The sequence below is a fragment of the Ascoidea rubescens genome (assembly GCF_001661345.1).
Source record: "Ascoidea rubescens DSM 1968 unplaced genomic scaffold ASCRUscaffold_19, whole genome shotgun sequence".
In the NCBI taxonomy this organism is placed as follows: Eukaryota; Fungi; Ascomycota; class Saccharomycetes; order Ascoideales; family Ascoideaceae; genus Ascoidea; species Ascoidea rubescens.
Window position 1 is genome coordinate 43,387 of NW_017962931.1, and position 24,720 is coordinate 68,106.

Here is a 24,720-nt window from a genome sequence, read left to right on the forward strand (position 1 = left end):
ACTATTTTTTTCAACTCAATTTCAAATTTCAAATTTCAAAACAATAAACAATCAATTATCATATTACTGAAGTGTTTACTGTTTAATGTTTAATGGTTATTTTTCCCATTTTACTTTTCATTTTTAATTTTAACCTTTCAAAATTTTTCACCTCCTTTTAGTTGTAATTTTCTTTTTAAACAAAAAGACAATTTAAAAGATAGTTTGAAATTTTAATATTTGCTGATTTTTCTGCCTTTGCTTTTTTTTGACAGTTTTTTCTTGTTGAATTACTTTTTTTTTGTTTTCAATTTCCAAAAAAAAATTATAAATAGTTTATAATATAGTACATTTTTTGCATTTTTCATAAAATTCATTTTATACTTTTTTTTTGGTATTTTCACTACTTCAGTTCATAATTTTTTAGTCATTAATGTTTTCCATCTTTTGGTTTTTGTTTTTTTTGGTATATATTATATAAATAGATGATTTATTTTATTTAATCTAACTCAATCTAATTCAATTTAACTCAACATTGTAAGTACGTAAACGATAGAAAGTTATTAAACTGACCAAATCGAACAAAATATTAATTAATTCCAGATCTGATGAGAACCATCCAGAAATTTAATGAGAAGAAAAGATTTTCTGTGGACCTGAGTGGTTTCTATCAACACATTTAAACATTAGCGAGTTATTTTACTGTTTCCCCAAGGGTTTTAGTTGTAAATTTATAATTAAAATTTTCAGATATAATCAAAAAATGTCTCAAAAACTCAACGGTTTTGTCTTAAAATATTTAAAGGTGATAGGAAAGTGTCAAATTTTTTGGAAAAGAAACATTCTTTTACAGAAACAACCAAAGTGGGTTTACTGATTTGCAAAAAACAAGAAATATAACCTGATTTCCACAATTATTATTTAAAATTCCTGTTGAAGGCGAACAAAAGTGAACAGAAGTGGACGATTGTTGCAAAGTTTGCATTTTGGCAATTTTAAATCGCCTTGAAGGATTTCGCGTTTTGTGTGGAAATTCTGCCGTTGACGCGTTTTCGAAGCAGCAAAAGCAACAGAAGCAGCAGAAGAAGGATGAACACTCTCAGAGACCAGCCCAGAGTTGTGATATTGCCCACTGGGGACGTGTTGGATGACAGCAGGAAGAAGATCATCGTTCAATTGCCCAGTCCCAGAAACTTTTCTCTCGCTGTGTTGCACTTGCTTGTTGGAGGTATTTCCGGTGGTGTTTCTGGTGGCAAAGAGGCACTGGGAGCTTGTTTGTACGAGATCAGGAAGATCAGTGGTAGCAATCCCCATCTCAGCTCCATCAACAGAGTGGAAACGAAAAACAGCAAGGCAGTCAAGTCGTTGTTGGTTGAGCACAGCAAAAAGAGTGGCGACAATGGATTGATATTGGAGGACCCACTGGTTTACATTGCCACTCCCTGCAATATAGTGTATCTTCTCATATCTTTCTTTGTCGTTGATGCTAAAGAAGACGATGGCAGCAGGAGAAACCGAGAACAGGCGAGGTATTTGACGATAGAAGATATACTTGATTCACTTGAGGCATTGATTGGCAAATTTAGTGATAAATGGAGCGATAACTTCAATTTGATTCCCAAGTCAATGATAATACAGAAATTGGATAAGATCTGTGATCAGATAGCTGAGAATGAACAATCCTACTATAAATTTTCAATAGTAAAGACATTGAAATATCTACAGGCTAAAATTGAAAATTTTGTCGAGGTGAATAATTTCCCTGTTTCGATCTTAAATTCGATAATATACAAGAAATATTATTCAAATAAGGGAGAAAACGATGTAAATGAGGATTCAAAAGAATATGAAAATGGTATACCAAATGATATTCTCAATATAATCAAAACCAAGTATGCAATTAATATATTTCAAGCTTATTTGAATAACAAACTTGTGGACCAGTTGATCTCCAAATACTATGAAAAGGATTTTGTTAAACTCGATGAATATTCTCGACTTTTAGAACAAGAAAAATCGAAAAAATTAATTGCACAAAAAAATATCAATGAACTAAACGATTCATTAAGCAATGACATTAAAAGTTTTAATAAAAATAATAATAAAAATAACAATAAAGCTAAAACTACTAAAAAAACTGCTACAACGAAAAAAGTTCAAGTTGGTAAAGGAGCATTGGATTTTTTTTTCAAGAAGTGATAAATTAATTCATAAATTCATATCTTATAATTTATATCAATTTTTATAAATATTTACAGAAATTTCCCATAAAAGTACAACTATAAAGCAATGAAAAATAAAATAAAAAACAAAGTTAAGGAAAGTTTTAGTTTTTTAAAAAAAATAAAAATAAAAAGAAAAAAGAAAAAAAATTCAATATTGGTAATAATAATAAATAATAAAGTTGAAATAAAATCCAGAAAAATCAAAAAGAAAATCAAAAATATAAATGTAAATATAAAGATAAATAAAAATAATCATGTATACATATAATCAATATATATAAACATTAAATTGTGATGGTTATGCAATTTATTGAATATTTTGTTGATCATTATTTTGGAATTGATTATTTTCAATTGAATTATCATTTACATTTTTAGTTGTTTTTTTGTGGTCAAGTTGATTTAATAGTTTTTCAGCAGATTGTTTTGGATTCAAGCTGCCGGATATACCATTGTAAATACTTAAACCACTTGCCACCCAAGAGCTCATATCACCTAAACTTGCAGGGATGACTAAGGTGTTTGATTCTTTGGCTAATTTACTAAAAGCGTTAATGTACTGCTCAGCAACTTGTAATGCGACAGCATCAGAACCACCAGGAGTTTCTTGGATGGCTTTGGCTATTTGTCTTATACCTTCTGACGTTGCTTTGGCTCTTAAAAGAATAGCTTCGGCTTCACCAGAAGCTTTATTTATATTTTCCATTTTAATTGCTTCAGAGTTCAAAATTGAAGAAATTTTAGAACCTTCAGCTATATTGATGGCAGATTGTCTTTGACCTTCGGATTCTAAGATCTCAGCTCTTTTACTTCTTTCAGCAGAGACCTGTCTGTGCATTGCTTGTAAAACGTTTTGCGGAGGATGAATATCTCTAATTTCATATCTTAAGCATTTAATACCCCATTCTTTGGAGGCTTCATTTATTGAAATGTTGATATTATTGTTTAAAGACTGTCTTTCTTTTAATACATGATCTAAAGTTAATTGACCAATTTCTGATCTCATTGTAGTTTGAGCCAATTGGGAGATTGCAAATTCTGCATCTTCGACACCATAACTAGCCTTTTCGGGGTTGAAGATTTTGATATATAGAACACCATCCATTTCTAAGGTGACGTTATCAGAAGTGATGGCGGATTGAGAAGGAATTTCAATTGCCATTTCCTTTAAGGATTTAACATATTTAATTTTGTCGATAAATGGATATAAAAATGCAAGACCTGGTTGTAAAACTTTATGGAATTTACCCATTCTTTCAACAATATAAGCAGTACCAGAGGGAACAAATTTAATTATTGTATTTGTTGGTAACGATTCCTTTTGAAAGAAGTTTAAAGAAGAAAAGTTGGATATATTGCGACGAGATTGTAGCATCAATTGTTTGTTGACAGAGCCGAGCAAAGAAAGAGATTGCACAGGCACAAACATGGATCTTCTGGCAGTGGAAAGCATGGTGGAAAGTGAACTGACAAGCAGAAAAAGGAGAGCAACGCACAGGAAGCAAAAGAAACAACAAAAGAAGAATAAGAAGAATAAAAAGCACAACGATGGCAAAAAAGGTTGTTTGGGGCTGAAGATCACGTGCACTAAAATTTTTAGAGCCGGTTTTTTGAGCTGAGGAAGGAGAAGGAGAAGCAGCAGAAGAAGCAGAAGCAGTAAGGCAATTGTAAGAGTGTGCTAAAGCGGAGAAGATGGTGAAGGGTGTGGTGTTGTCGCGTAACGAGCAGGAGTTTCTCTTGCAGCTTTTGGCCCAGGGCAAGCGATTGGATGGCAGGGAAATTGAGCAGTTCAGAGACGTTGAGATCAAGCTTGGTGAAGAATATGGGTATGTTGATGTGAAGTTGGGCAGAAGTCGAGTGGTTGTACGAATATCATCAGAGATAGTGAAGCCCTTTGAAGACAGGCCCTTCGAGGGGATCTTCAACATCAATATTGAGTTGAATTCCAATTTGCTACTTTTCAGCTCATCGGATAACGACGAGCTATTGATTCAAAGAATGATTGAAAAGTCGATCAAGAGATCGAATTCTTTAGACTTGGAGAGCTTGTGTATAATAGCAGGCAAATTCTGCTGGTCAATTAAAGCAGATTTACATTTCATTGAGTTTGATGGGAATTTTATTGATATAAGCAATTTGGCTGTTATTGTGGGGTTGCTACATTTCAAACTAAACAATGTGACAATAAATAATAACCAAAATGCCAGTGGTGGTAGCAACAACGATCAGCAATATGCCAACCTAATTATCCATCCTATAAATGAGATAGATCCCATCAGCTTGTCTATTTTGCACATTCCAATTTCTATAACCTTTTCGTTTTACACGAGTACTTCTAGTGGTGGTGACACTGGAGACAATGACAAAGATAACGACAAGGATGTAGAAATGGGAAGTGACGATGACAATGAAACCGGAAACAGCAGTCAAAATGTCACCAAGAACACTAACCAGGCTGAAAATGGAGAGCAAAGTGTTATTTGCTTGCTTGACGCGAGTCTCAAGGAAGAAATGCTAAGACAGAGTTTCTTGATAATCACAATGAACAAAAACAAGGAGGTTTGCCAGATACTCAAGAATGGGGGATTGCCCATCGATGCATTGACCATTTTGAACTGCTGCAACAGGGCAGTCAAAATTGTGGACGAGTTGACAGAGAAGATTAAGAGCACATTGAAGGAGGACCAGCTCAGACGACTAGAGAACGTTCCTCTCGATGAGCTCAGAGCCGAAAATGCTCGACAGACAAATGAGCTCTGAGGGTATATATCTGCTCGCTATTATTGTATGTAATCTAATACACCACCACTTAAGGGAAAGAACCAGTTTCTGTAGGCCTGAAGTGTGCTAAGATGGCTGAAGTTAAAATTAAAGTTAGTTTGGCTGTTGAAATGTTCCAACAATAACAACCTCCACAGCCTGCCATAAAACTGTTCTCCATCTTCTGTTGCTCTCTTTCCCCTATTCACCACAACTGCTCACAATGGGAAACTGCTGTTCTTCTGAAGATGCCTCTGCTCCAGCTGCTCAGAGCAACGAAAAACACCAGAGCAGAACCTCCAACACAAAAAACATCAGACGCAACTCCACCACCAAGAAGCCCTCCAGGAGACCCAAGACAGCACAAAAGGGCCAGCGACTAGGAGGTACAGATGCTGTGGAAGACAACCAAGGGGCTCTCGATGCTCGCCAGGCTGCTGCTCTTGCTGCTGAGAAGCGAGCTGCAAAGAACACACCCAAGGGCCAGTTGGGCCAGCAGCTTCACAAGCAGCAGAAGATGTCCACCCAGGCTGTTTTGAAGCTGGCATATAACGAGAAGCTTCAGAACAAAAACCAGACCTTGGTCTACGATTGAGGAACCACTATTGCATACAGGCTCTGACTTCTTCATCCAGCAAGAGTGGAATAATAGCAACATATGTCACTTTCGGGTGCAAAACAGTATTTAAGTTATATACCTGATCATAATCTGCCTAATCAAGTCATTTTATAGAGCAAAATTTTTTGGGTTTAATAAGTTGAATATACGTAATATTAAATAAAATTATAAACCATTAGGAAAAATAGAATAAATTATGAACAATCATGAGGAAATGTGGAAAAATGTGGAAAAAATATGAAGCTTCATTAAACAAAATTTACAAATAAGTAGGATAGAAAGTTGATTAATTGGTGATTTATTGAATAAAATATAGGCATAATAAAGACATTTCTCAGTCTGTATGTTTATATTTTGCTTTTTACTTTTTTACTTTTTTCTTTGAGTCTTGATATGTAATCAATTAATGAATATAAATAAATATAAGAAACAAAAAAAATCAAAATCAAAATTGAATAAGTTGTTGAAATACTGAAAGTAATAAGTAATAAGTAATAAGTAATAAGTAATAAGTAATAAATAATAAATAGATAAGAGTGATAAAGACAAATTAAATAAATGATAAAACTTGAGTAAATTAAATAAGTATAATAAATAAAAACAAAACAGGGAATAATAGAAACAAAAATATCAGTTAATGAATAGTATAAGTAAACATATTAATCAAATTATTGCATAGCCAATAAAAGATTATAATAAATAAAATAAAATAAAGTAAATAAAATAGGATAGGATAGCAGGTTATATTTCTAATTTGAAATAACAAAAATAGAGTAAACTAAAACAGGAATATTTAAATAAACTAAAATAATATTGATTAATTTTCATTAGGAATTGGAATTTGAATGTTTAATTGGAATTGGAATTGGAATTGGAATTGGAATTTAGATTTGAATTTGAATGTTTAATTTTGAATAAAAGTACATTAAAAATTGATTTAATGAAAATTAATATGATTAACTTGATTAACTTGATAATTGTTTGAAATTAGTGAAATTAGGAATTTTAATACCAAAAACATCCAAGGAATTTAAATTGTGTAAATAAGGTAAGATACCTGGATGTTTGGTTCCATTAACCTCAGTAATCATATTGAATTGTCTTAAATCTCTGCAATAAACTGAATATAATTTAATAATTTTACAATAAGTTTCAATTCTACTTTTTGAATAATCCTTTGAAGCAATAGTAGCATCTCTTAAGGCAGCCCAGTCTGCATTGTGAATAAATGTCGCACCAGTTAAATCTGCAAATTGTAATAAACTATTCCAAGCATTGAAAATATGATCTTCAGAAACATTAGAATGTCCTAAGGTCTTCAAGTAGACTCTGTAAGCAACAACAGTTTTCTCAGCACCATAAATTTGATAAGCATCGTTAATGCTTTCAATGATTGATGAATCATCCCAAATTGCACATTTTGTCATGATAATGTTTAAAAAGGGCTCGTCGACTGGTTTGATATTGTTATAGATTCTGATGATGTCTTTTAATTTTAAAAAGCCAATGTTGGAATCATTGGCATAGTTTTCAAAAAAGATTGATAAAAACAAGTCATTGATTGAAGAGGAAACACCTTTATTAACGTTGATACCATAGTTGCCCCAACATTTAATCCAGATGTTTAATACTTTGTCAAAATCTTTAGTTTGAGACCAGGTATTTGACATGAATTTTTTAATATAAGGAGCTTGCAAATCGACTTTATAGGGCATTTCATCATTGAGGGCCTTTTCAAAGAAGGTGTTTGCGACATTCAAGTCATTAGATTCACCAATAAAAGATAAATGAGTTTCGGTCAAGTAACCAAATCTCTTTTGTTGAGCATTTGCACACAACTCTTCAAATAGACGCAAAGCTTGGTTGATTTCGTTGGCGAGTAAACAAGTTCTGATCATTCCCACGGCCAAATTTGGGTGGTAATAGTCTATGGTTGCTTTGCTTTGTTCGAATAGTTTGTTGATATTTTCAAACGAGTGGCCATTTTCGTACATTATTGGTAAGACGACGCCTACAACTCTTGGGTCTAGGAAGACAGAGGAGGAGTTTGAATTTCTTGAGGAGAACCAGATTGAGATTGCTTCTTCGTATAGGACTAGTTCTTTAAATGAGGTGATCAAGTGCATTGCACCATATTCGTTGATGGATATTTTGTTGTCAATGATATCATTGGAGACTTCACGAAGGGAAGTGCATAGAAAGTCGCTCATATCTTTGTGGAAAGATTTTGAGTCGAAATCAGGTTTTTTGTCTAGACGTAAAGTTTGGGATCTGTTTTGTCTGAGACCAGTGTGGAGTAGGTAGACTAGTTTTGAGACTCTTTCAGCACCAAAATCAGGAGTGCCACTTAGTTCTCTATAGAGGGACATTGCTTTACCAATTGAGTTCCAGAAAATAGGATCAAAGGCAGAATTGAATCTCGAGGCTTTTGAGGATTGAGAGACCGATTCTTCAAAGGCGACCAATTGGTGGAACCATGGGTTATCTCTACCATTGGGAATGAAGTTGTTGAAGTTGTTGTTGTTATTGCTACTGTTGTTGTAGAATTTCTTTCTGTTACTTCTATTATTTCTGTTGTTGTTGTTATTGTGGTTTTGAGTATTATAGCTAACTTGGTTATTGTTATTGTTATTGTTTGAGTGATTGTTGTTGTTGTTATTGTTGTTATTGTTTGAGTGATTATTGTTTGAGTGATTATTGTTGTTGTTACTGTTGTTGTTGTTGTTATTATTATTATTTTGGTAAGGAGAGTTGAATCTTTTTGAGTTGAAGTTGAAGTTTTTTGCAGCGTGAGCAGCAACGGCAGCAGAGGTTGTTGAGGAGTTTGCAGAGGAAGTTGTTGTTGTGAAATTTAAATGAGAAGCTTGGGGGACGACTCTAGCTTTGAATGTGGAGTTCAAGCTTGAATTTGTGACAATTCTAAACATTTTAGGATTGGGATATTATAAGAATGAATATAGTTATAAGAGGATGATTAATAGGAGCGATATTAGAAGTGATATTAGAAGTGATATTGGGATAATATATGAGAATAGTATAAGATAACGTGTGATAAGATTAGATATGATAAGGGCAAGATAAGATATGATAGGAGATTAAATATAATAAAATAGGTTATGATATGATAAGATATGATAAGATATGATAAGATATGATACAAAGCAATTTGATAGTAGTGAGACTAATCGTTAGATAAGTCAAGATAAGTTGGATTAAAAAAGAAAAAAGAAAGGGAAAGAAAAGAAAAGAAAAAAGATAGGAAAATATATTATATATATATAGTAATTATAGAGATAATTATAATTATAATTATAATTATACTTGTACCTGTAATGATTAATAATAATAATAATGATAATAAGATAAAATGGAGTAGGTATAAATATGAATAGGAATATTGAAAGTGAATATTAAAAGTGAATATGAATAATAAATAGGCCTATGGATGTGAATAGGACTATGAATAGGACTGTAGACAGAAGATTTGAATATTAAATTGGATAAAATAGAAAATTAATAAATAGAACAGAATAATAGCAGTCTAAGTTTAAAACAATTTTTTGTTGAAAGAAAACTTTTTTTTCAATTTTTTAAATTCTTTTGATGTATGGAAATAGTTGGTGAGATTGTTAGCTGTTGAAATATGGAAAGGGAATTTTGGTAGTTCACAGGCAATTGAAAAGTATAAAATTTTTTTCTTTAGTTTTTTTGTTTGAATTGAACAGAAATAATCAAATTCAATCAAATAGCTGGAGAATATTAGAGAATATTAGAGAATATTAGAGAATATTAGAGAATATTAGAGAGACAATTGAGATAGATTCCCTTTAGGAAGAAGAAAAAAAAAAATATGAACAATACGTAGGATGGTTTGGAAGGTGTCAGTTGTAGCTCAACGATAATAAATCCAATAAATCAATTCAGAAGGTTTCTGATATTATTTAGGAGATTAAAATATGATTCAATTTTGCAAAAAACAGTGATAAAAATCAGTGAAAATATTTCTCTGGTGGAACAGTTTAAAGAATATTCATATAAGTAGGCTGATTTGAGATAATAATAATTCATTAAAAAGCCTGTCTGGACTAATAACGACACAATAAACTGTTAAGCAGATGCTAAGCTGTTGATAGACGATAAACTTCAGTTAAAGAGATGTTGAGCTATTGGTAAACTGTTAAAGATTGGGAAAACTGTTAAAGATTGGGAAAACTGTAGATGAGAAATGGAAAAAACTGGTAAAATCGCAGACGGAGGCGGAAGTTGCGGCGGAAGAGAAACTTTGTCCTTGCTGCTCAGGCCGGTGTCGGCCCGGTGCGTGCGGGAGTGCCGGCTCCATAACAGGCAGGGTAAGTGTGCCTCCAGTGCAGCAGTCCCCGTGCGAAACAGGACACCGAGCAGGGCGCAGAAAAGGACGCCCTGGGACGAGGGCAGAGCGCGCCACAGCGCCCGTGGTTGTGGTTGTGGCGGTGCGCTGTCTCTTCCTGGTCACGGGATGCCGCGCCGGAGCTGCCGCGGAAAAAGACCCTCAGGGCGGAGCTGCTTCTCCGCAACGCCGTTCTGCTGCTAAAGCCAATCAGAGCGCGCCAAAGGTGTTCTACGCCGCTTTCTGCTTTTATATGGATGCATCTACATTTGAATGCATCTTGCAGGAGCCAGTTGCCGGCGCAACGGTCCGGGGCCAGGATTGGGAGATGAACGATTGAGTGTTCTATTGTTCGATGGATGGTTTGAAGTATTTTTCGGCTGCTTTATTGTTCTGTTTCTATCCTTTTTGTCCTTCGATTGTTTCCCTGGCTGCTTTCTGTTGTTCTATCGCTGTTCAGTTGTTGTTGTTGCAGCTGGACCCTTGTGTTTCTTGTCGCTCTTTCCTAATCAAGAACTGCACCAGCACCCCATTTTCTTTCCTTCTGGTATATATATTCCTCACCTTCGCTGTTCAATTCAAATCAATGTCGATCTATTAAACTATGTTATAATCTGATAAATTAATAAATCGTGAATTGAACTAAACTAAGATAAAATGGCTGAAATTAAAATGAAATAAAATGATATACAATAAAATAAATGAACTAAAAACAAAACAATCAATCAACAATCAACAAAATAAACAAATTAATCAAAATAAATAAACAGAATTATGAATTTAAAGAAAATCTTATAAAAATTTTTAAATCAAGCATACCCATAGAAAAACACTTTTTTACTATATTTTTATTTTATCTAGTTTCAACTTATCTTCATTTAACAATAACTTAACTTAACTCATCGTAACTTATCTTATCTTAACTAAACTTGACTTGGCTTGCAACTCTGAAAAAATGCAGAAATATCATAAAGAAATATCATAAATATCACAAAGAAACATAAAACATCAATGAAACAAAAAAAAAATTAACTAAACAAATAATTTGAAAAAAAATTGAAAAAAAGTTACTTATAATTATCCTTTTTGTCCATCTCAATTATAAAAGTCTTTTAGACTTAATATATTGTCATTATCACTAGTATCAGTCCTACTATCTTTCTTCATCCTCAATTGTTTCTTGATGAATTGGGACTTCTATTAATATCACCACCATTATTATTGTTATTATTATTATTATTATTATTATTATCATTATTATTATTATTATCATTATTAATATTATTAATATTTCTAGTATTACTACCAGTATTATTCAAATTACTCAAATTCAAATTGTTAAACCCCAATGAGCTCGGATTTAATGATAAATTACCTGTCACTGAATTCACCAATCCTGGTCCACTATATGATGAATATCGATTATCTCCACGATAATTATGATTGCCTCTGTCTCCATATTGTAATGGTACTGAACTTCCCAATGTTGCAAGATGTGGTAATGTCACTGCATTACCACTTCCATTATTAATATTACTATTGCTATTACTATTACTATTATTATTATTTTCGTTACTGTTACCACTGCCAACAATTGATTGTGTTTGATGTGTTTGATGTGCTTTTTCTTGTCCTGCTTGTGAGTTACTACTAATCCCTAGATTCATACCATCCTTTTCTTGATTCTTCAAATCTCTTTCGTGAAGCTTCATATGACGCGTCATATTAGACCTTACTGAAAATAATCTACCACATCCCTCCCATGTACATTGAAATGGCTTTTCCCCTGTATGAGAATATAAATGGGTTTGTAATGATGATGGTCTCTTAAATTGCTTTTGACATCTAGGACATCTATTTCTAGCTGCTGTTTCCGGTGTCATTCCTGCTGTAGTTGCATAACTATTTGTTCTTTTTCGATGTCTTCTTCTAGAACTTGTTGGTGTACTTTTATTGCTATTGTCATTGTTATTGTTAACATTATTGATATGATTAATCCCATTAATCCCACTAATACCATTAACGCCATTAACGCCATTAAGACTATTGATCCCATTAAGACTACCATTAATATTAGAAGAACTTAAATTGCTTGGTGGTGTAATTTCTTGGTTGGAAGTTAACAATGTCGACATTTGTGAAATTTGAGGTGTTGATGTTGAATACCCCATTCTTTGTTGAGACTGTGGTATTTGTGAGTTGCTTTGAAGTACTCTATATGTGGGTAGCCCTATTTGATTTAATGAATTTAGCGGATCTAATGTTTGTGTGGCTGTAGAACTTGACGAAAATGAAATATTATCTTCTGTTTTGTATTGTTGAAGAGTTTGAAAATTATTCGAATAACTTGAATACATTTGTGAATTGTTTGGATTCGAAATTGAATTTAAACTCGTATTGGGATTTGCATTCACTGTTGTTGATTGTGCATAAATTGATGGAAAGGTTTGCTGCTGTGTCTGTTGTTGTTGCTGCTGTTGCTGTTGCTGTTGCACTATAGGCTGTGTAATGGCCTGGTTTTGATTTGAAGTTGCTGCATAATAACTCGGGGTGGAGTTATTATTATAAGCAATTGTTTCCAATGGTGGGTTTGATGGATTTGGTGGGTTACTTATAGAAGGCAAAGTGGAATTTGAAGCAGAATTATAAGTGGGGGGAATTGAACCACTATCCAAAGAACTTTGGGGTTGTTGAGTCTGCTGCTGCTGTTGCTGTTGTTGTGTGATTTCAGACTGAGGTATTAATGGTGTAGACCATTGATTATACGTTTGATAATACGAAATAGGAGAAGCTGAATAAAGCTGTTGAGCTGGAAATGCTGGCTGGTAAAGAGCTGTTTGGTATTGTTGTGTAGGTTGAGCTTGTGCTTGGGATGGTTGCTGAGTCATATAAGGTGCACTTTGCTGTGTGATTTGTGACAAATAAGAGGTTTGGTGAAGTTGGGAGTAGCTCTCATTAGCTTGTTGATATGCAGATGCAGAACTGGCTACTATGGGGTTCAATGTGTTATTATTGGTTAAATTATGGATTGAATTTGGGTTATGCTCATTTTTGATGTAACTGTGATTTGAGTTGTTTTGTAGACCATTGTTGGTGTTGTTATTTGGGATAGGAGGTGTTGACATTGTGAACATATTTTCAAAATAAAACAGGTCAATTGATTGGTATTGTTTTTAGTTCTCAAGAGATTCCTGAATTTTTTTTCAAATTTTTTTTTTGGATTGAAAATTAATTTTTTTTTTTCACAATACCAAATGTCTTTTTGTCCAAGAATAAGTATATATATCTATAATGGAACCTAATAAAACCCAATAAGCCTTGAAAGAATATGTTTGTGAAACTGTGTTAGACTTTGGATAATTTTAGATCTGAAGATCAAGAAAGCAACGATATAGAGTAACGATGCAGAATAAAAAGAAAGCAGACAGAGATATGTTTATGTTTAAGAAAGGTTTAAGACCCGAGAATGGTTTGCTCTTGCTTTTGCTTTTATTGTTTTGGTAGAAAGAAATCTCAATTTAAACCTGTAAAATTCAATCTCTGGAAATTGATCCTTTTTTTCGAGTTTCTTTTGCAAAGGAAGATTTGCTTGCTAGTGACTGGTAATAGCAGCTGTAGTTGATGACTGATGATGTTGGTGTTGATGTTTAATCAGAGATATTAAAGTTATGGATCAATTAATCTGAAGTATTTCGATTATAATAATAAGCAATCCAAAATAATATAAAGTTGCAAGAGTGTAGATTTGATAATTTTTTGATTCAATGAAGGGCTGAAGTGGAGATCTTTAGAATTATAAACTAAGTGACTAATTATAGTTAGCCAATATATAAAATTAACAATATTCAACCAGAAAAATAGATAAAAGAATAAATAGATAAAAATGTATATCCTTATTTATATTTATATCTTTATTTGTACTTCTAATACAAAATATTGAGAGAAACAAAAAATTATAAAAAATTGGAGGAAAAAATAACAAATGAAATGAAATAAAAAAGAACACTAATAATTTTTAATGTAAAGGAATAAATTGTGAATGAGAGATTTAAAAATAAATATCAAACAACTTGAAATAGTTTGGCTTATATGAATTACTTAAATTATAAGATGTATCTAGCAGAAAAAGAAATTAGTTAAAATTTTTATCAGGAAAAGATTAAGTTAATATTCAAATATTAAATAGTAATTGAATAAAACACCAAATTGGCTATTGAATTATGGACTAAGGTTAGTTGAGTATTCTAAAAAATAAAATAGGGCAATATTTGTATCAATCAGATATTTTTGATATATATATTCAAAAAAAAATGAGAATAAAGGAAGAAGAAAACCAAATAGTTTTAATTATGATAGTTTTGATAATTTTTAGGAAATTATAACTTTAACATTATTTTAAATTAATAATAAATCAAAATCAAAAATTAAATTGATGATTTTAAATTTTACAATTTATCCTTTTTTTTCAATATAGTTTTAAATTTTAATATAATACAAAAACCAAATTTTAAAATTTGAGAATTAGGTAGATTTGGTGGATTGAAAGTACTTGAAAATACTTGATTGTTAAGCACAAAGAGAAAGAAAGAGAAATTGTGTGAGATGAAGAATGAATAGAGACAGGCAAATTGGTGACTGAAATAAATAAGCAAATAAACAAGTAAATAAAGAGACCATTTATCTATTTACGAATTGTTTTCTTTTTCGAGAAAATATAAACTTACAATTGGTATTATGCTACCTGAAGGAGACGATTTGGCTACTCACTGTGAACCTTTTTAATGTTACTAAATTGACGAGAATATCCTGCAGGCCAAAGAAAAAACAAGATAAAGATGTTCTAGTAAGTACAGTGAGAGAAACATGATTCAAAACACTGCTTGAAAATTTTTACTATGGCAATATTGCTAATAATTGGTTCACTATAACATCAAACCAATTATCAGATTCAATTTTGAATTCCTGTATACTTGAACAAATTTGACTTCAGATTCTGATCTGCAATGTTAGTTAAAATTCAAAATTCTGACCAACAACATTCAACTTAAGTAAGGTATTTTCAAAATGTCTAAAACCGAGTTTGCGATCGTTGAGCAATTGAACATTGCACAGTTCTGCTATCACTGTAGTTGGTTTCTTATTGAATAGAGAAAACCCAAACAAAACAAAAACAAAAGCAAAACTAAGAGTTTCTTTTTAGGAATGCAATTGCAAATGACTGTTTTTTCCACTGCTTATCCAACGTCTCGACAGTCCATCAAACTCTATCATCGACAGGCTACAGGCTGGTAGTAGTTCGTTGGAATATCTTATTGTCAGAAAAAAGCATCAGTAGTTTGGTGGTTACAGTGGGCTTGGACAAATTGTTTGCAAAACAGCAATCGATGATTGGTCCAATTCGCTGATTTTCACCTCATCTATTTGTTTGGATAATCAAATTTGATGGAATACAAGACGATCATTTTCTCTTGTCAGGTTCTTAAGACTTTTGGCTGCTATTGTCTGATGCTGACAAACCGATGCAATACAAAATGAGAGACCGTATTTGACTGGCAAATTTCACCACCAGAATTGATCAAATACATTTTCAAAGCAGACTGGAGAATTCATTCACAGTCGCTTGATTTTGCAACAGACAAAAAGTCTCGCAATGGTGGGCGGAAGAATTTAGTAGGAAAGGTGGAAAAAAATGACATGACATTAAATTTTGTGACTTGCTCATTAGTTTTCAATAACAATTTGACCAGCTGAAGAAAAATGAAGAAAATGCAAAAAAAAACTCGCGAAAATGCTCTCAAGTCCCTTTCCAATTCCCCAAAAAATAAGTCCAATTGTTTTTTGAAGCGCACAGGGGAATTTTAAAATTTCGACCAAGACATAAAGAGCAAGTCAACATACCTCCGCTATCGGGATTATGCATGTGGTCCGCTTATATTGTTGTGTTTGCACAGGGAATGCCAATGAAAAATGCGGAGCACGGCACAAAGCGTCCCTGTGACACAAACGTGGAATGGCTGCTGAAATCATCACAAGACCGCATAATATAACAACCACTCACGCGTCAGGCTGCATAATGAATCGTTTGCCTAATGCGGAAAATGAATTTGAATTTTTTTTCGAAACAAAACATTATTTTGGCATTCAGGCATTATTTGATCAGTATTTGAACATTATTTGATATCTCCTTTTATAGTTTTGATGCTTTCCTCTGGAATTCTAAAAGCGATGGTGGGTGTTTCCTAAAGATTCTCATTTGGCATTTGCTTTATTCGTTATCAACTTATATTCATTACTATTCCATTTATTTCACACTTCAAAGTGTATTTTTCACCTCAAATTGTTAATTGAAACTTCTCTTTTTCAACTAAAATTGTATCCCAACTTGGTTCCAAAACCCATAGCAGTTTGTTCTAATTCAGTAATATCCTATTACTGAATAGAGTAAAGCTGCTGAAATTCCTATCAATCGATGAAAGCAATTGATTCAAGTTAGAGTTCATAATCAAAGAAAAGCCTAATTACTATCACCAAACCTCGCATAATAATCAGTTGCAAGTTAGAAATATTGGATCAACCAAAAAAACCAATAACCTCTTATTTTCTATTTATCCTTAATCTAAATCACAGTAGTTTTATTCTGATTTTCAGCAGCAATGATTCTCATGGAAGAATAAAAAAAAACTACACGCGATCTTCAAACCTCTATTTTTTTAGCTGATTTTCCAATGATCTACCAAATTGATTGACAATATTGCTCAAAATTGTATTGTAAACCCTCACTCAATACTGCTTGAGATGAACTTCTCTCTTGGACTTATTACTGGCCAGCTCTTTAAAAATAAAAATTCTAGATGGAAATAACAAAAAAGCACAATAGAAAGTATCTATTGATTAGCTTGACTTTAATTACATGATCATAAATAATCCAGCAACAATCCATCAGATTTTGCTCAATGAGATTTACAAAATTTAATTTGCAACTGTAATCAATCTTACTTTAACCAGTCCAAGAAATTTTATTATAATTTTTAGTCAATCTAATTTCAAAGAAGCTAGTAATTGTTTCTAGAAACATCCCAATTGAGAAGACTAAATAGCAAATTTTAAAAAACATAACTGGAAATTAAATCAACTGTTATTACCAATAATCTGTTGTAATTTTTTTTCTTTTCAGTGTCTTTTACTCTGGTTCAGTTTTGGCTCTGATCAGCAACATCAAAACATATTTGGATATCTCATTTCATTTTGATTTGAGTGCTATTTTTTCGTCCTTGAGAATACAGATTCTACAAATTGGGTATCTGCTTACTGATTAGCTAATTCGCTAATTTGCTAACCACTAGCCCAACCAATTGTTATCATTCAAATTTACTTATTCCAATTGATTCTAACATAAAGTTGTTAAAGATAAATCCCCTATACATTTGCTACTTGCTAATAGGTACCTTCAAGCACAAATTATTATTATGTTATTTACTTTACGAATCCTTATTTGATCAATATTCCATTTTGCTTTTTTCTCATATTTTTTTTATTAAAACTTATGATATTCAAATATATTATATATTTACTTCACTTTATTTTATTTTATTTTATATTATTTTTTTGTGTTATCATCTCTAATTTCCATAATTTCTTAATATCCATCTAAACCCTAATATGTTTCATGTTTCAATCCAAATTCCATGATTGCAATCACTAATAAACAGACAAAACCAAAGGATTCACTTAGGTAAACACCAGTTCCTCTGTTTAAATAAGAGTATTTAGAGTTACTGTATTAAATGATTTTACTTTATATTTCAACTGCCCAATAAACCACCTAGAAAACTGCCCTGTCCAGCTCTTGAAGAGTATGTGATTCAGATATTTGACGTATCGACTCAAAATGACCTATTCTTCCTATTTTGTGACAAATAATATAAGAAATAAAAACCAAAATATTCTCATACCAACTAATGGTATCTTTCCATAATCGCTCTCAGTTATCATATAAAGGCCAATTGTAAAATGAAATCATTTTCATTTAAATTTCTGTGAATTTTCTCTCTTTCTCAAAATTTCTTTGTTGAGTTTGCAAGACTGAATATTTTGTTGTAAACTTTTATCAAAAATTAAAATTATATTATAAAAGTTAATTAAACCACTATCTATGTACCAGCTTTCATCTTTGGCCAACAAATTTCAATCAATTGAATTCCTTTTTTCTCTTTTATTTAAAATTATCAAATTAAACTAAAAAAATTAATTTGTCTTCATTTTGTTACTTCATTTCATCTCTAAAATTAATTGTTTTTCAAAAATTCAAAAAATATTATTATAATTTTACTCAAAATGAATTATAGAATATAATTTATAGAAATTGCAAAAAAATATCCATCCAATTACAAAACTAAAAGCATTGATAAAATTAATAAGACAAATCATTATAATATAATTATTATAAGACAAATCATTACATTATAGTTATTACATTATAATTATTACATTATAATCATTACATTATAATTATTATATTATAATTAAATCTCAAAATCCCTCTTTTTGTTTTAATATTTAACTCTTTAAAAGCTAATTATTTTTTTAAATCAATTTATTACTCACAATCAACTTTTTGAAACCAAACCAAACCAAATCAAATCAAGTCATAATATAATAATAGAATCAAATATTATATAAAACAATTTGTCTTGGATCAAATGTGGTGTCATAATTGGAATTAATAATAAATTATCATCCATAAACATTATTATTGCTATTAGTATTAAAACTACAATTTAACATTAGTATTAGTATTAGTATCAATATAGTATAATGCAGGCAAGGAAACAATCTTATCTCCAGGTTTTTTTTTTTTTTTTTGAGTTTTAGCAATCTTTTGACTTTAATTTATTGCAACCTTAATTAAAGATCCTCATGATGAATTAAAAGTTCTCTTTTCTAACCATGATATGCCCAATCTACTTCAAAACTTACATTATTCTTTTATAAAAGACCTGCACTGGAAAAACTAACACGATGTAGTATATCGCTCCAGTATTTTCATTTTAAATGATTATTCATAAAGACTCTGAAAAAAGAAAATTTCAATTCAAAACCCACTCTAAATCTTTTTCATTAATTGTGACTTTTTAAATGGAATATTTTAGTATACTCTTATATATTCTGCTTAGTAATACTTTTAACGATTTAAAATGCAGAAGTTGTTTTCTAATAATAAAAAATTATGATTAAGTTTTAATTAAATTCAAACTCTTTTAATTTTGAAACATATTTCCTTTGCAAAGCAAGTAAAATTGAACGAAAATCCTTTTTAAAATTTGATTGTTTTGAGGAAAGCAAGCCAATCAAATTTGAGGATTCCAAAAATTATTAAGATCAGCGAGTCATTTTCATTTAGACAAACACTTTTGTTAAAACATTTGGTACTAAAAATTGATTTTGGTGATTAACTTAATGATATCATAAAAGTTTTACTGCAGTTTAACACCAATTAATAGTATTCAAGTTCTTGTTAGACTTTTCTTTAACTTGATAACCATTTAATTATGCTTTTTATTCAAGAATCCCAAAAACACTAGTCATGAATTATTGTTCATGATTTAGCAAGTAAACAACAATCAAATGAATCAAAATAAAGTCATTTAGCTTGATTAATTTTAAATTAATATTTGTAATGCCTTTCTATTTGAATTCTTCTTTAATTCAAACTAAATTCTTTTCACATCGTTTTAATTGTATTAGCTATTTTGATTTTAACCATTCTGCTCAAATCAGGAGAAAAAACAAACTGGAGCAAAACAATTCCAGTATTCCAATCAGTTTTTCAAAGACTTTGTTTTCAGCAAAATTATTATGTCAGCTATTATAAAAATAGGTAAAGAAATAGAAATAAAATACACTTTTGTTTCTTTTTGTATTTCGAGTATTCATGAAAAAGCCGGATTGACGATATTGGTTATCAACATAAATTAATCTTTAAGATATATTTTTAATAGATTTAATAAAATGACTGTGATTATTTTTAATTTTAGGCAGACTCTGATGAAAAAAAACTGAAGTTTATAAAACATTATTAATGTAAAATGCTAAAGTGCAAAGATTTATCAAGTTTAAATAAAATTTTTCACACAAGAAAATTTAGAATAATGAATTCAATTAAACTTTAGATGAAACAAATTGAAAAGTAAAAATTGAGGTTAATTGGAGTAAAAGGAAACAACTGAAAACCTCAAAAATAGATAATAAAATGATTTAATCAAATCAAATCAGAAAAACAATAAAAAGAGAGAAAGAGAGACAGAAAAACAAGATGAAATAATTAAATTGATTGTGAACAAGATAAAGAACATTAAAAAGCTCTGTATCTGACTTTGAGAATTAAATCATTAATATGGGAATTTGGAATAATTATATTTTGTTGTTNAAAATAATATTAAATGACGTAGAATATGGTAAAAGCAAAAAAGAAAAGAAAAAAACGACAAACAAACAGAACAAAGATTTATTATTATTTTCAGTTTGAATAAAATTTAGTTTAATTTAATTTAAAATTGATTATAATTGATTTTAAAAAAGTGCAGTCAATTATCGGAAAAAAAAACAATAAGAGTAATTTAATGATAGATTTAATAATAATTTAACCATGAATTTACCCATAAATTTAAGAATATTGAAATTATTCAAGAGTGATATACTTTGATAAACTTTTTGGGATATGATTTAACAAATCTTTTGATTGCAACCATTTTTTTGAGAATAATCTATCAGAATATTTATGAGCAGAATCACATAAAATGGTAACCACGTTAGAGCCTTCAGGTAATGTTAAAGCTAATTTGCAAGCAGCAACGACATTTAGACCGGAAGTACCACCAAGAAACAAACCTTCATTATCCAATAACCTATATAACATTTCAATTGATTCTGAATCGGGAATTTTTAAAGCGTCATCAATTATTTCAATATCTTGGGCCAAATTATTGGTGATTCTTCCTTGCCCAATACCTTCAGTAAAGGAAGAACCAGAATTATCTAACGATTGACCACCCGATTTGACATAGGCGTAGACACAAGAACCTGGGGGGTCAGCAACAACGATTTTTGTTTTGCCTTGAGAGATTTCCTTCAAGTATCTTGAAACACCAGCAAACGTGCCACCAGTTCCAGTTGAACAAGTAAAACCATCGACTTTACCCTTCAATTGAGCCCAAATTTCGGGGCCGGTTGATTTGATGTGAGCTTCTCTGTTGACCAAGTTGTCGAACTGATCTGTCCATACAGCATTTGTTAGGGACTCAGCATGTCGTTTAGCCTGGTGGTTAAAATTCATTGGGTCCGAGAAGGGCTTTACGGGAACTGGATTAACTTCAGCACCTAGCAATCTTAGCAAATCCATCTTAGCAGGAGACTGGGTATCAGGCATGTATATGACACACTTGTAACCTCTTGATCGACAGACATGAGCCAACCCAATTCCAGTATTTCCTGCAGTTCCTTCAACGACGGTTCCTCCAGGTTTGATAAGCCCTTTTTTCTCAGCGTCTTCAACAATATATTTGGCAGCTCTGTCCTTAACAGAACCCCCAGGATTCATGTACTCTGCCTTCGCGTAGATATTTCTGCCTAGCTCCTTGGACAAGTTGCTCAACCTGATCAAAGGAGTGTTTCCAATTGCCTCAACAAAGCCATCGGCGACTAATGGAACAAAATCAGGACGAACATCTCTGTTGGACTTGGTAGCGAAACAACGTTGAAAATCTTTCCGGGCCGCAGAATTGCAGAACTGGGCGATAGAGGAGGATTTGAGAAGTAGTGAGGGAGACCTTAGCGTAGTGGAGATCATTCTGAAGCTCATCGATGCTGTTGGTGTCAGTGGAGATCTTTTTTGAGCTGTGAAGATCTTTCTGTGCTTTGAGAGCTTGAGGTAAAGTTGCAGAGGAGGCGTCGCACCGGCACATGATTGGTCGTTTTGTGGATTTTCTGGGAGAGGAAGAAGCAAAATTAGAATCAGAAGCAGCAGCAACAACAACAACAACAACAACAACAACAACAACAACAACAACAACAACAACAAAAGCAGCAAAAGAAACATGGATGCTTTGGCTGGCTACGACACGTCTGACTCAGAATCAGAGGTAGCACAGCTGTTGGCTCCTCCCCCCTCGGCTTTGTTGGCCCAGGTCTCCAGTGCCCATAGAAACAGCAGCAGCAGCAGCAGCAGTGGCAATAACAAACAGAGAAGAGCTGGCACAGAAGAGAAGGTGTTGGGTGGAGCCTTCAAAGACACATTCACGACTGGATGCGCTATTACATCGGAGTACAATGGCAGACCATTGACTACAAATAAGTCAACTACTTCTTTTGTTCCTCGTAATCTCCAAAGCGTAAGACATGAACATCTGATTCAAAAGAAAGACAAAAACATACATAAAAACAGTGATAAACCCACAACTAATGCTGCCAGTGCGGTTAAAAAACAACGAATTAAAAAGATGATAGAAACGAAATTGAGTGGTTTAAATTTGGTGAACCCTCTGTTGGCTGAAAATAATAAAAACAAGAATCGAAATAATAGTGATAATATTAATAATAATAATAATAGTAATAAAAGTAATAAAGGTGGTAAAAGAATTGACAAAATTTTGAAATTAAATACAATTTTGTTAAGTAAATCTATTTCAGATCCTAATCAAATTGAAACGAAACAAAATAATGAATATGGAGATGATGACCAAAGTTTTTATCGAGAAATGAATAAAGAAATTCTAAATAAAAAAATAATTGAATTTAATATTGACGAATTTTATTCCAAAAACCAGGAATTGATTGATAAAGGTGATTTGGATCCAAACTCCGGTCGACAATTGAAAATTATCAATGCTCATGGTAAAAACCAATTATTATCATTATTTAAAATAGCCAATCAAAATTTGGAAATAATGAATGAGAAAAATAAATTAATTAAGAGAAATCTCAATTAAAAATGATAACTAAAAAAGCAGCAAACCGCTGAATAATCTAAATGCCCTCAGTTAATATATTCATATCATAAACGTAATTACCATCTTTAACAAGCTGGTTAAAATAATCATCTCTGAAAATAAATTTGCTACTAGTATTATCTGGATTGGTTGCTATTAAAAATCTTTCAATTGCGATCTTTTTGTTGATAATTTTAGCTTGATTCTTTTGGTCGCTTAGTTCTTGAGTAGATGGAAATTCAGTTAAATTGAAACCAGGAGGTGTACTATCGAAATTTTTCCATTTAGATTTATGTCTTGATGTTTTCTTGATGATGTTGTGATTACAAATTAATGACGAATCGTCGAGATTTTTGTTAATCAGAGAAGACCAATTTGGACCTTGAATTATATGACCTGGGCCTGCCATTTTATAAAAAACTTTGCATTGTTTGCAAATATCACCATTGATTTTAGATTTATCATTTTTTGATCTTAGAACTTCATGGTAAGCAAAGGGGATGTTGTTATTAGTTTTGGGATTTGGTTTGAAGTCTTCAATTATCCAAGGTCTATTTTCCTTTGGATTTATAGATAAATTCATGATTATGTTATTATTATTACTACTATTATTATTATTATTATAAATGAAATCATCGTGAGTGCTACTGGTGCCATCTGATGTCGTGTTGAAAGAAAAAGTGGATAAATTTTTATTTGGAGTTTTCCTTGGAGTTTGAAGTTTAATTTTCTTCAAATTATTAAGAGGATTGGTCATATCTTCTGATTTGTTTGGAATATTCATTGAATCGGTTTCCTCTTTTTTAATGAGTTGATTAAAATTGTTGTTATTTAATTGAACATTTAAATTTTTTTCGAGTAAAGGTTTTTTTATGTTTTCATACGACTTTGTAGAAATTGGATGATTTTTGTCATCTTGTAATAAAATTCTTTTTCTTATTAAGCTATTGTTATCATCACCATTATTATTATCACCATCGTGATCATTATGGTAATTATCATTAATGGTTGAAAGCGTTTTGGTTGGATTATTCAGAATGTTGAGGTTTAAATTTTTGTTATTGAGAATGGATCGATTGTTTAGAAGATAATTTTGAACGAAGTCATCGTCGTCATCATCATCATCATCGTCATCGTCATCGTCATCCTCAGAATTTTTAGTGGCATTCTCTTTGTCAGAATCTTTAGACTGATTGTCAATTTGAATGTCATTGGATTTTGGACTGTTGCGTTTATGATTGTTTGTATATCCAAAGATAATTTGGTCAATTTTGTCGATATTTTCAGAATTGTCTTTGTTATTCAATGGTGGTATATTCAATTGGCCAATTGGATCAGAATTGAGGTCGAAAGCAGGTTCGACAGCACTTTCGAGTTTTATTTTGTTGTTATTGTTATTACTTTGAGTCTTGCTGGTAATGTTTGTAGCAACTGGAGGTTGAGAGGAGTAAAACATGTAATCGCCATTCTCAAGATTGATGCTGCCAGGAATCAAGGGCTGGTTTCGCATCTTTTTGGGATTGAACCTGGGCAAGGGAAGTGCTTTGTTGAAGAAATCGTCACCATCGTCAGCAGAATCAGTATTGTCGTAGGTCTGTTTGACGTCAGTGTCAGCAAAATTGTCCTGTGTGAGCTCAGAGCTAGGGTCTGAATTGAGTTGTGTTTTGAAGGTGTCCAAGGCCCTGTGCTGTTCAACATCGTTGGCGCCCATGCTGCTTCTGCTGCCTGCCAACAGAAGCTGTCTCTTCAAGCTGGCGATCTCCATGTCCTTCTCTCGCGTGGTTCTGT

At 31.8% G+C, this 24,720-nt stretch overlaps 10 protein-coding genes across 10 annotated transcripts; 5 read left to right on the top strand and 5 right to left on the bottom strand.

Annotated features, from left to right (window-relative positions):
• The first annotated feature begins 853 nt into the window (after positions 1–853).
• RNH202 (Rnh202p) lies at positions 854–2,293 on the top strand. Its single transcript, XM_020194084.1, has one exon. The coding sequence runs from the start codon at positions 1,069–1,071 to the stop codon at positions 2,176–2,178; it is 1,110 nt and encodes a 369-aa protein (XP_020044574.1). The 5' UTR covers positions 854–1,068; the 3' UTR covers positions 2,179–2,293.
• Positions 2,294–2,511: 218 nt separating this feature from the next.
• ASCRUDRAFT_39623 (SPFH domain-containing protein) lies at positions 2,512–3,579 on the bottom strand (the record flags this gene model as incomplete). Its single annotated transcript, XM_020190948.1, has 1 exon — positions 2,512–3,579. One exon carries the CDS (start codon positions 3,577–3,579, stop codon positions 2,512–2,514), a length of 1,068 nt encoding a protein of 355 aa, XP_020044575.1.
• A 317-nt stretch (positions 3,580–3,896) lies between these two features.
• RRP45 (exosome non-catalytic core subunit RRP45) lies at positions 3,897–4,964 on the top strand (the record flags this gene model as incomplete). The annotated part of the gene is made up of 2 exons (XM_020190942.1): positions 3,897–4,586; positions 4,674–4,964. 2 exons carry the CDS (start codon positions 3,897–3,899, stop codon positions 4,962–4,964), a joined length of 981 nt encoding a protein of 326 aa, XP_020044576.1.
• Positions 4,965–5,187: 223 nt separating this feature from the next.
• On the top strand, positions 5,188–5,559 carry ASCRUDRAFT_72687 (uncharacterized protein; the record flags this gene model as incomplete). Its single annotated transcript, XM_020192099.1, has 1 exon — positions 5,188–5,559. The coding sequence occupies one exon, from the start codon at positions 5,188–5,190 to the stop codon at positions 5,557–5,559; it is 372 nt and encodes a 123-aa protein (XP_020044577.1).
• A 747-nt stretch (positions 5,560–6,306) lies between these two features.
• Positions 6,307–8,940, bottom strand: ASCRUDRAFT_77977 (uncharacterized protein). The gene has a single exon (XM_020194085.1). The coding sequence runs from the start codon at positions 8,508–8,510 to the stop codon at positions 6,549–6,551; it is 1,962 nt and encodes a 653-aa protein (XP_020044578.1). The 5' UTR covers positions 8,511–8,940; the 3' UTR covers positions 6,307–6,548.
• Positions 8,941–9,808: 868 nt separating this feature from the next.
• Positions 9,809–10,289, top strand: ASCRUDRAFT_72689 (uncharacterized protein; the record flags this gene model as incomplete). Its single annotated transcript, XM_020192100.1, has 2 exons — positions 9,809–9,932; positions 9,985–10,289. 2 exons carry the CDS (start codon positions 9,809–9,811, stop codon positions 10,287–10,289), a joined length of 429 nt encoding a protein of 142 aa, XP_020044579.1.
• A 1,333-nt stretch (positions 10,290–11,622) lies between these two features.
• On the bottom strand, positions 11,623–11,805 carry ASCRUDRAFT_19996 (uncharacterized protein; the record flags this gene model as incomplete). Its single annotated transcript, XM_020189614.1, has 1 exon — positions 11,623–11,805. A coding segment is annotated over one exon (183 nt), but the record flags the coding sequence as incomplete, so codon positions are not given.
• Positions 11,806–20,627: 8,822 nt separating this feature from the next.
• Positions 20,628–21,794, bottom strand: ASCRUDRAFT_10319 (cysteine synthase A; the record flags this gene model as incomplete). The annotated part of the gene is made up of 1 exon (XM_020188559.1): positions 20,628–21,794. The coding sequence occupies one exon, from the start codon at positions 21,792–21,794 to the stop codon at positions 20,628–20,630; it is 1,167 nt and encodes a 388-aa protein (XP_020044581.1).
• A 113-nt stretch (positions 21,795–21,907) lies between these two features.
• On the top strand, positions 21,908–22,932 carry ASCRUDRAFT_10320 (uncharacterized protein; the record flags this gene model as incomplete). The annotated part of the gene is made up of 2 exons (XM_020188560.1): positions 21,908–21,917; positions 21,941–22,932. The coding sequence occupies 2 exons, from the start codon at positions 21,908–21,910 to the stop codon at positions 22,930–22,932; spliced, it is 1,002 nt and encodes a 333-aa protein (XP_020044582.1).
• Positions 22,933–22,969: 37 nt separating this feature from the next.
• On the bottom strand, positions 22,970–24,643 carry ASCRUDRAFT_72692 (uncharacterized protein; the record flags this gene model as incomplete). Its single annotated transcript, XM_020192101.1, has 1 exon — positions 22,970–24,643. The coding sequence occupies one exon, from the start codon at positions 24,641–24,643 to the stop codon at positions 22,970–22,972; it is 1,674 nt and encodes a 557-aa protein (XP_020044583.1).
• Positions 24,644–24,720: the final 77 nt, after the last annotated feature.

Excerpts from the sequence above, each read along its gene's own strand:
- RNH202 (XM_020194084.1), top strand. The coding sequence starts at position 1,069 with ATGAACACTCTCAGAGACCAGCCCAGAGTTGTGATATTGCCCACTGGG.
- ASCRUDRAFT_77977 (XM_020194085.1), bottom strand. The coding sequence starts at position 8,510 with ATGTTTAGAATTGTCACAAATTCAAGCTTGAACTCCACATTCAAAGCT.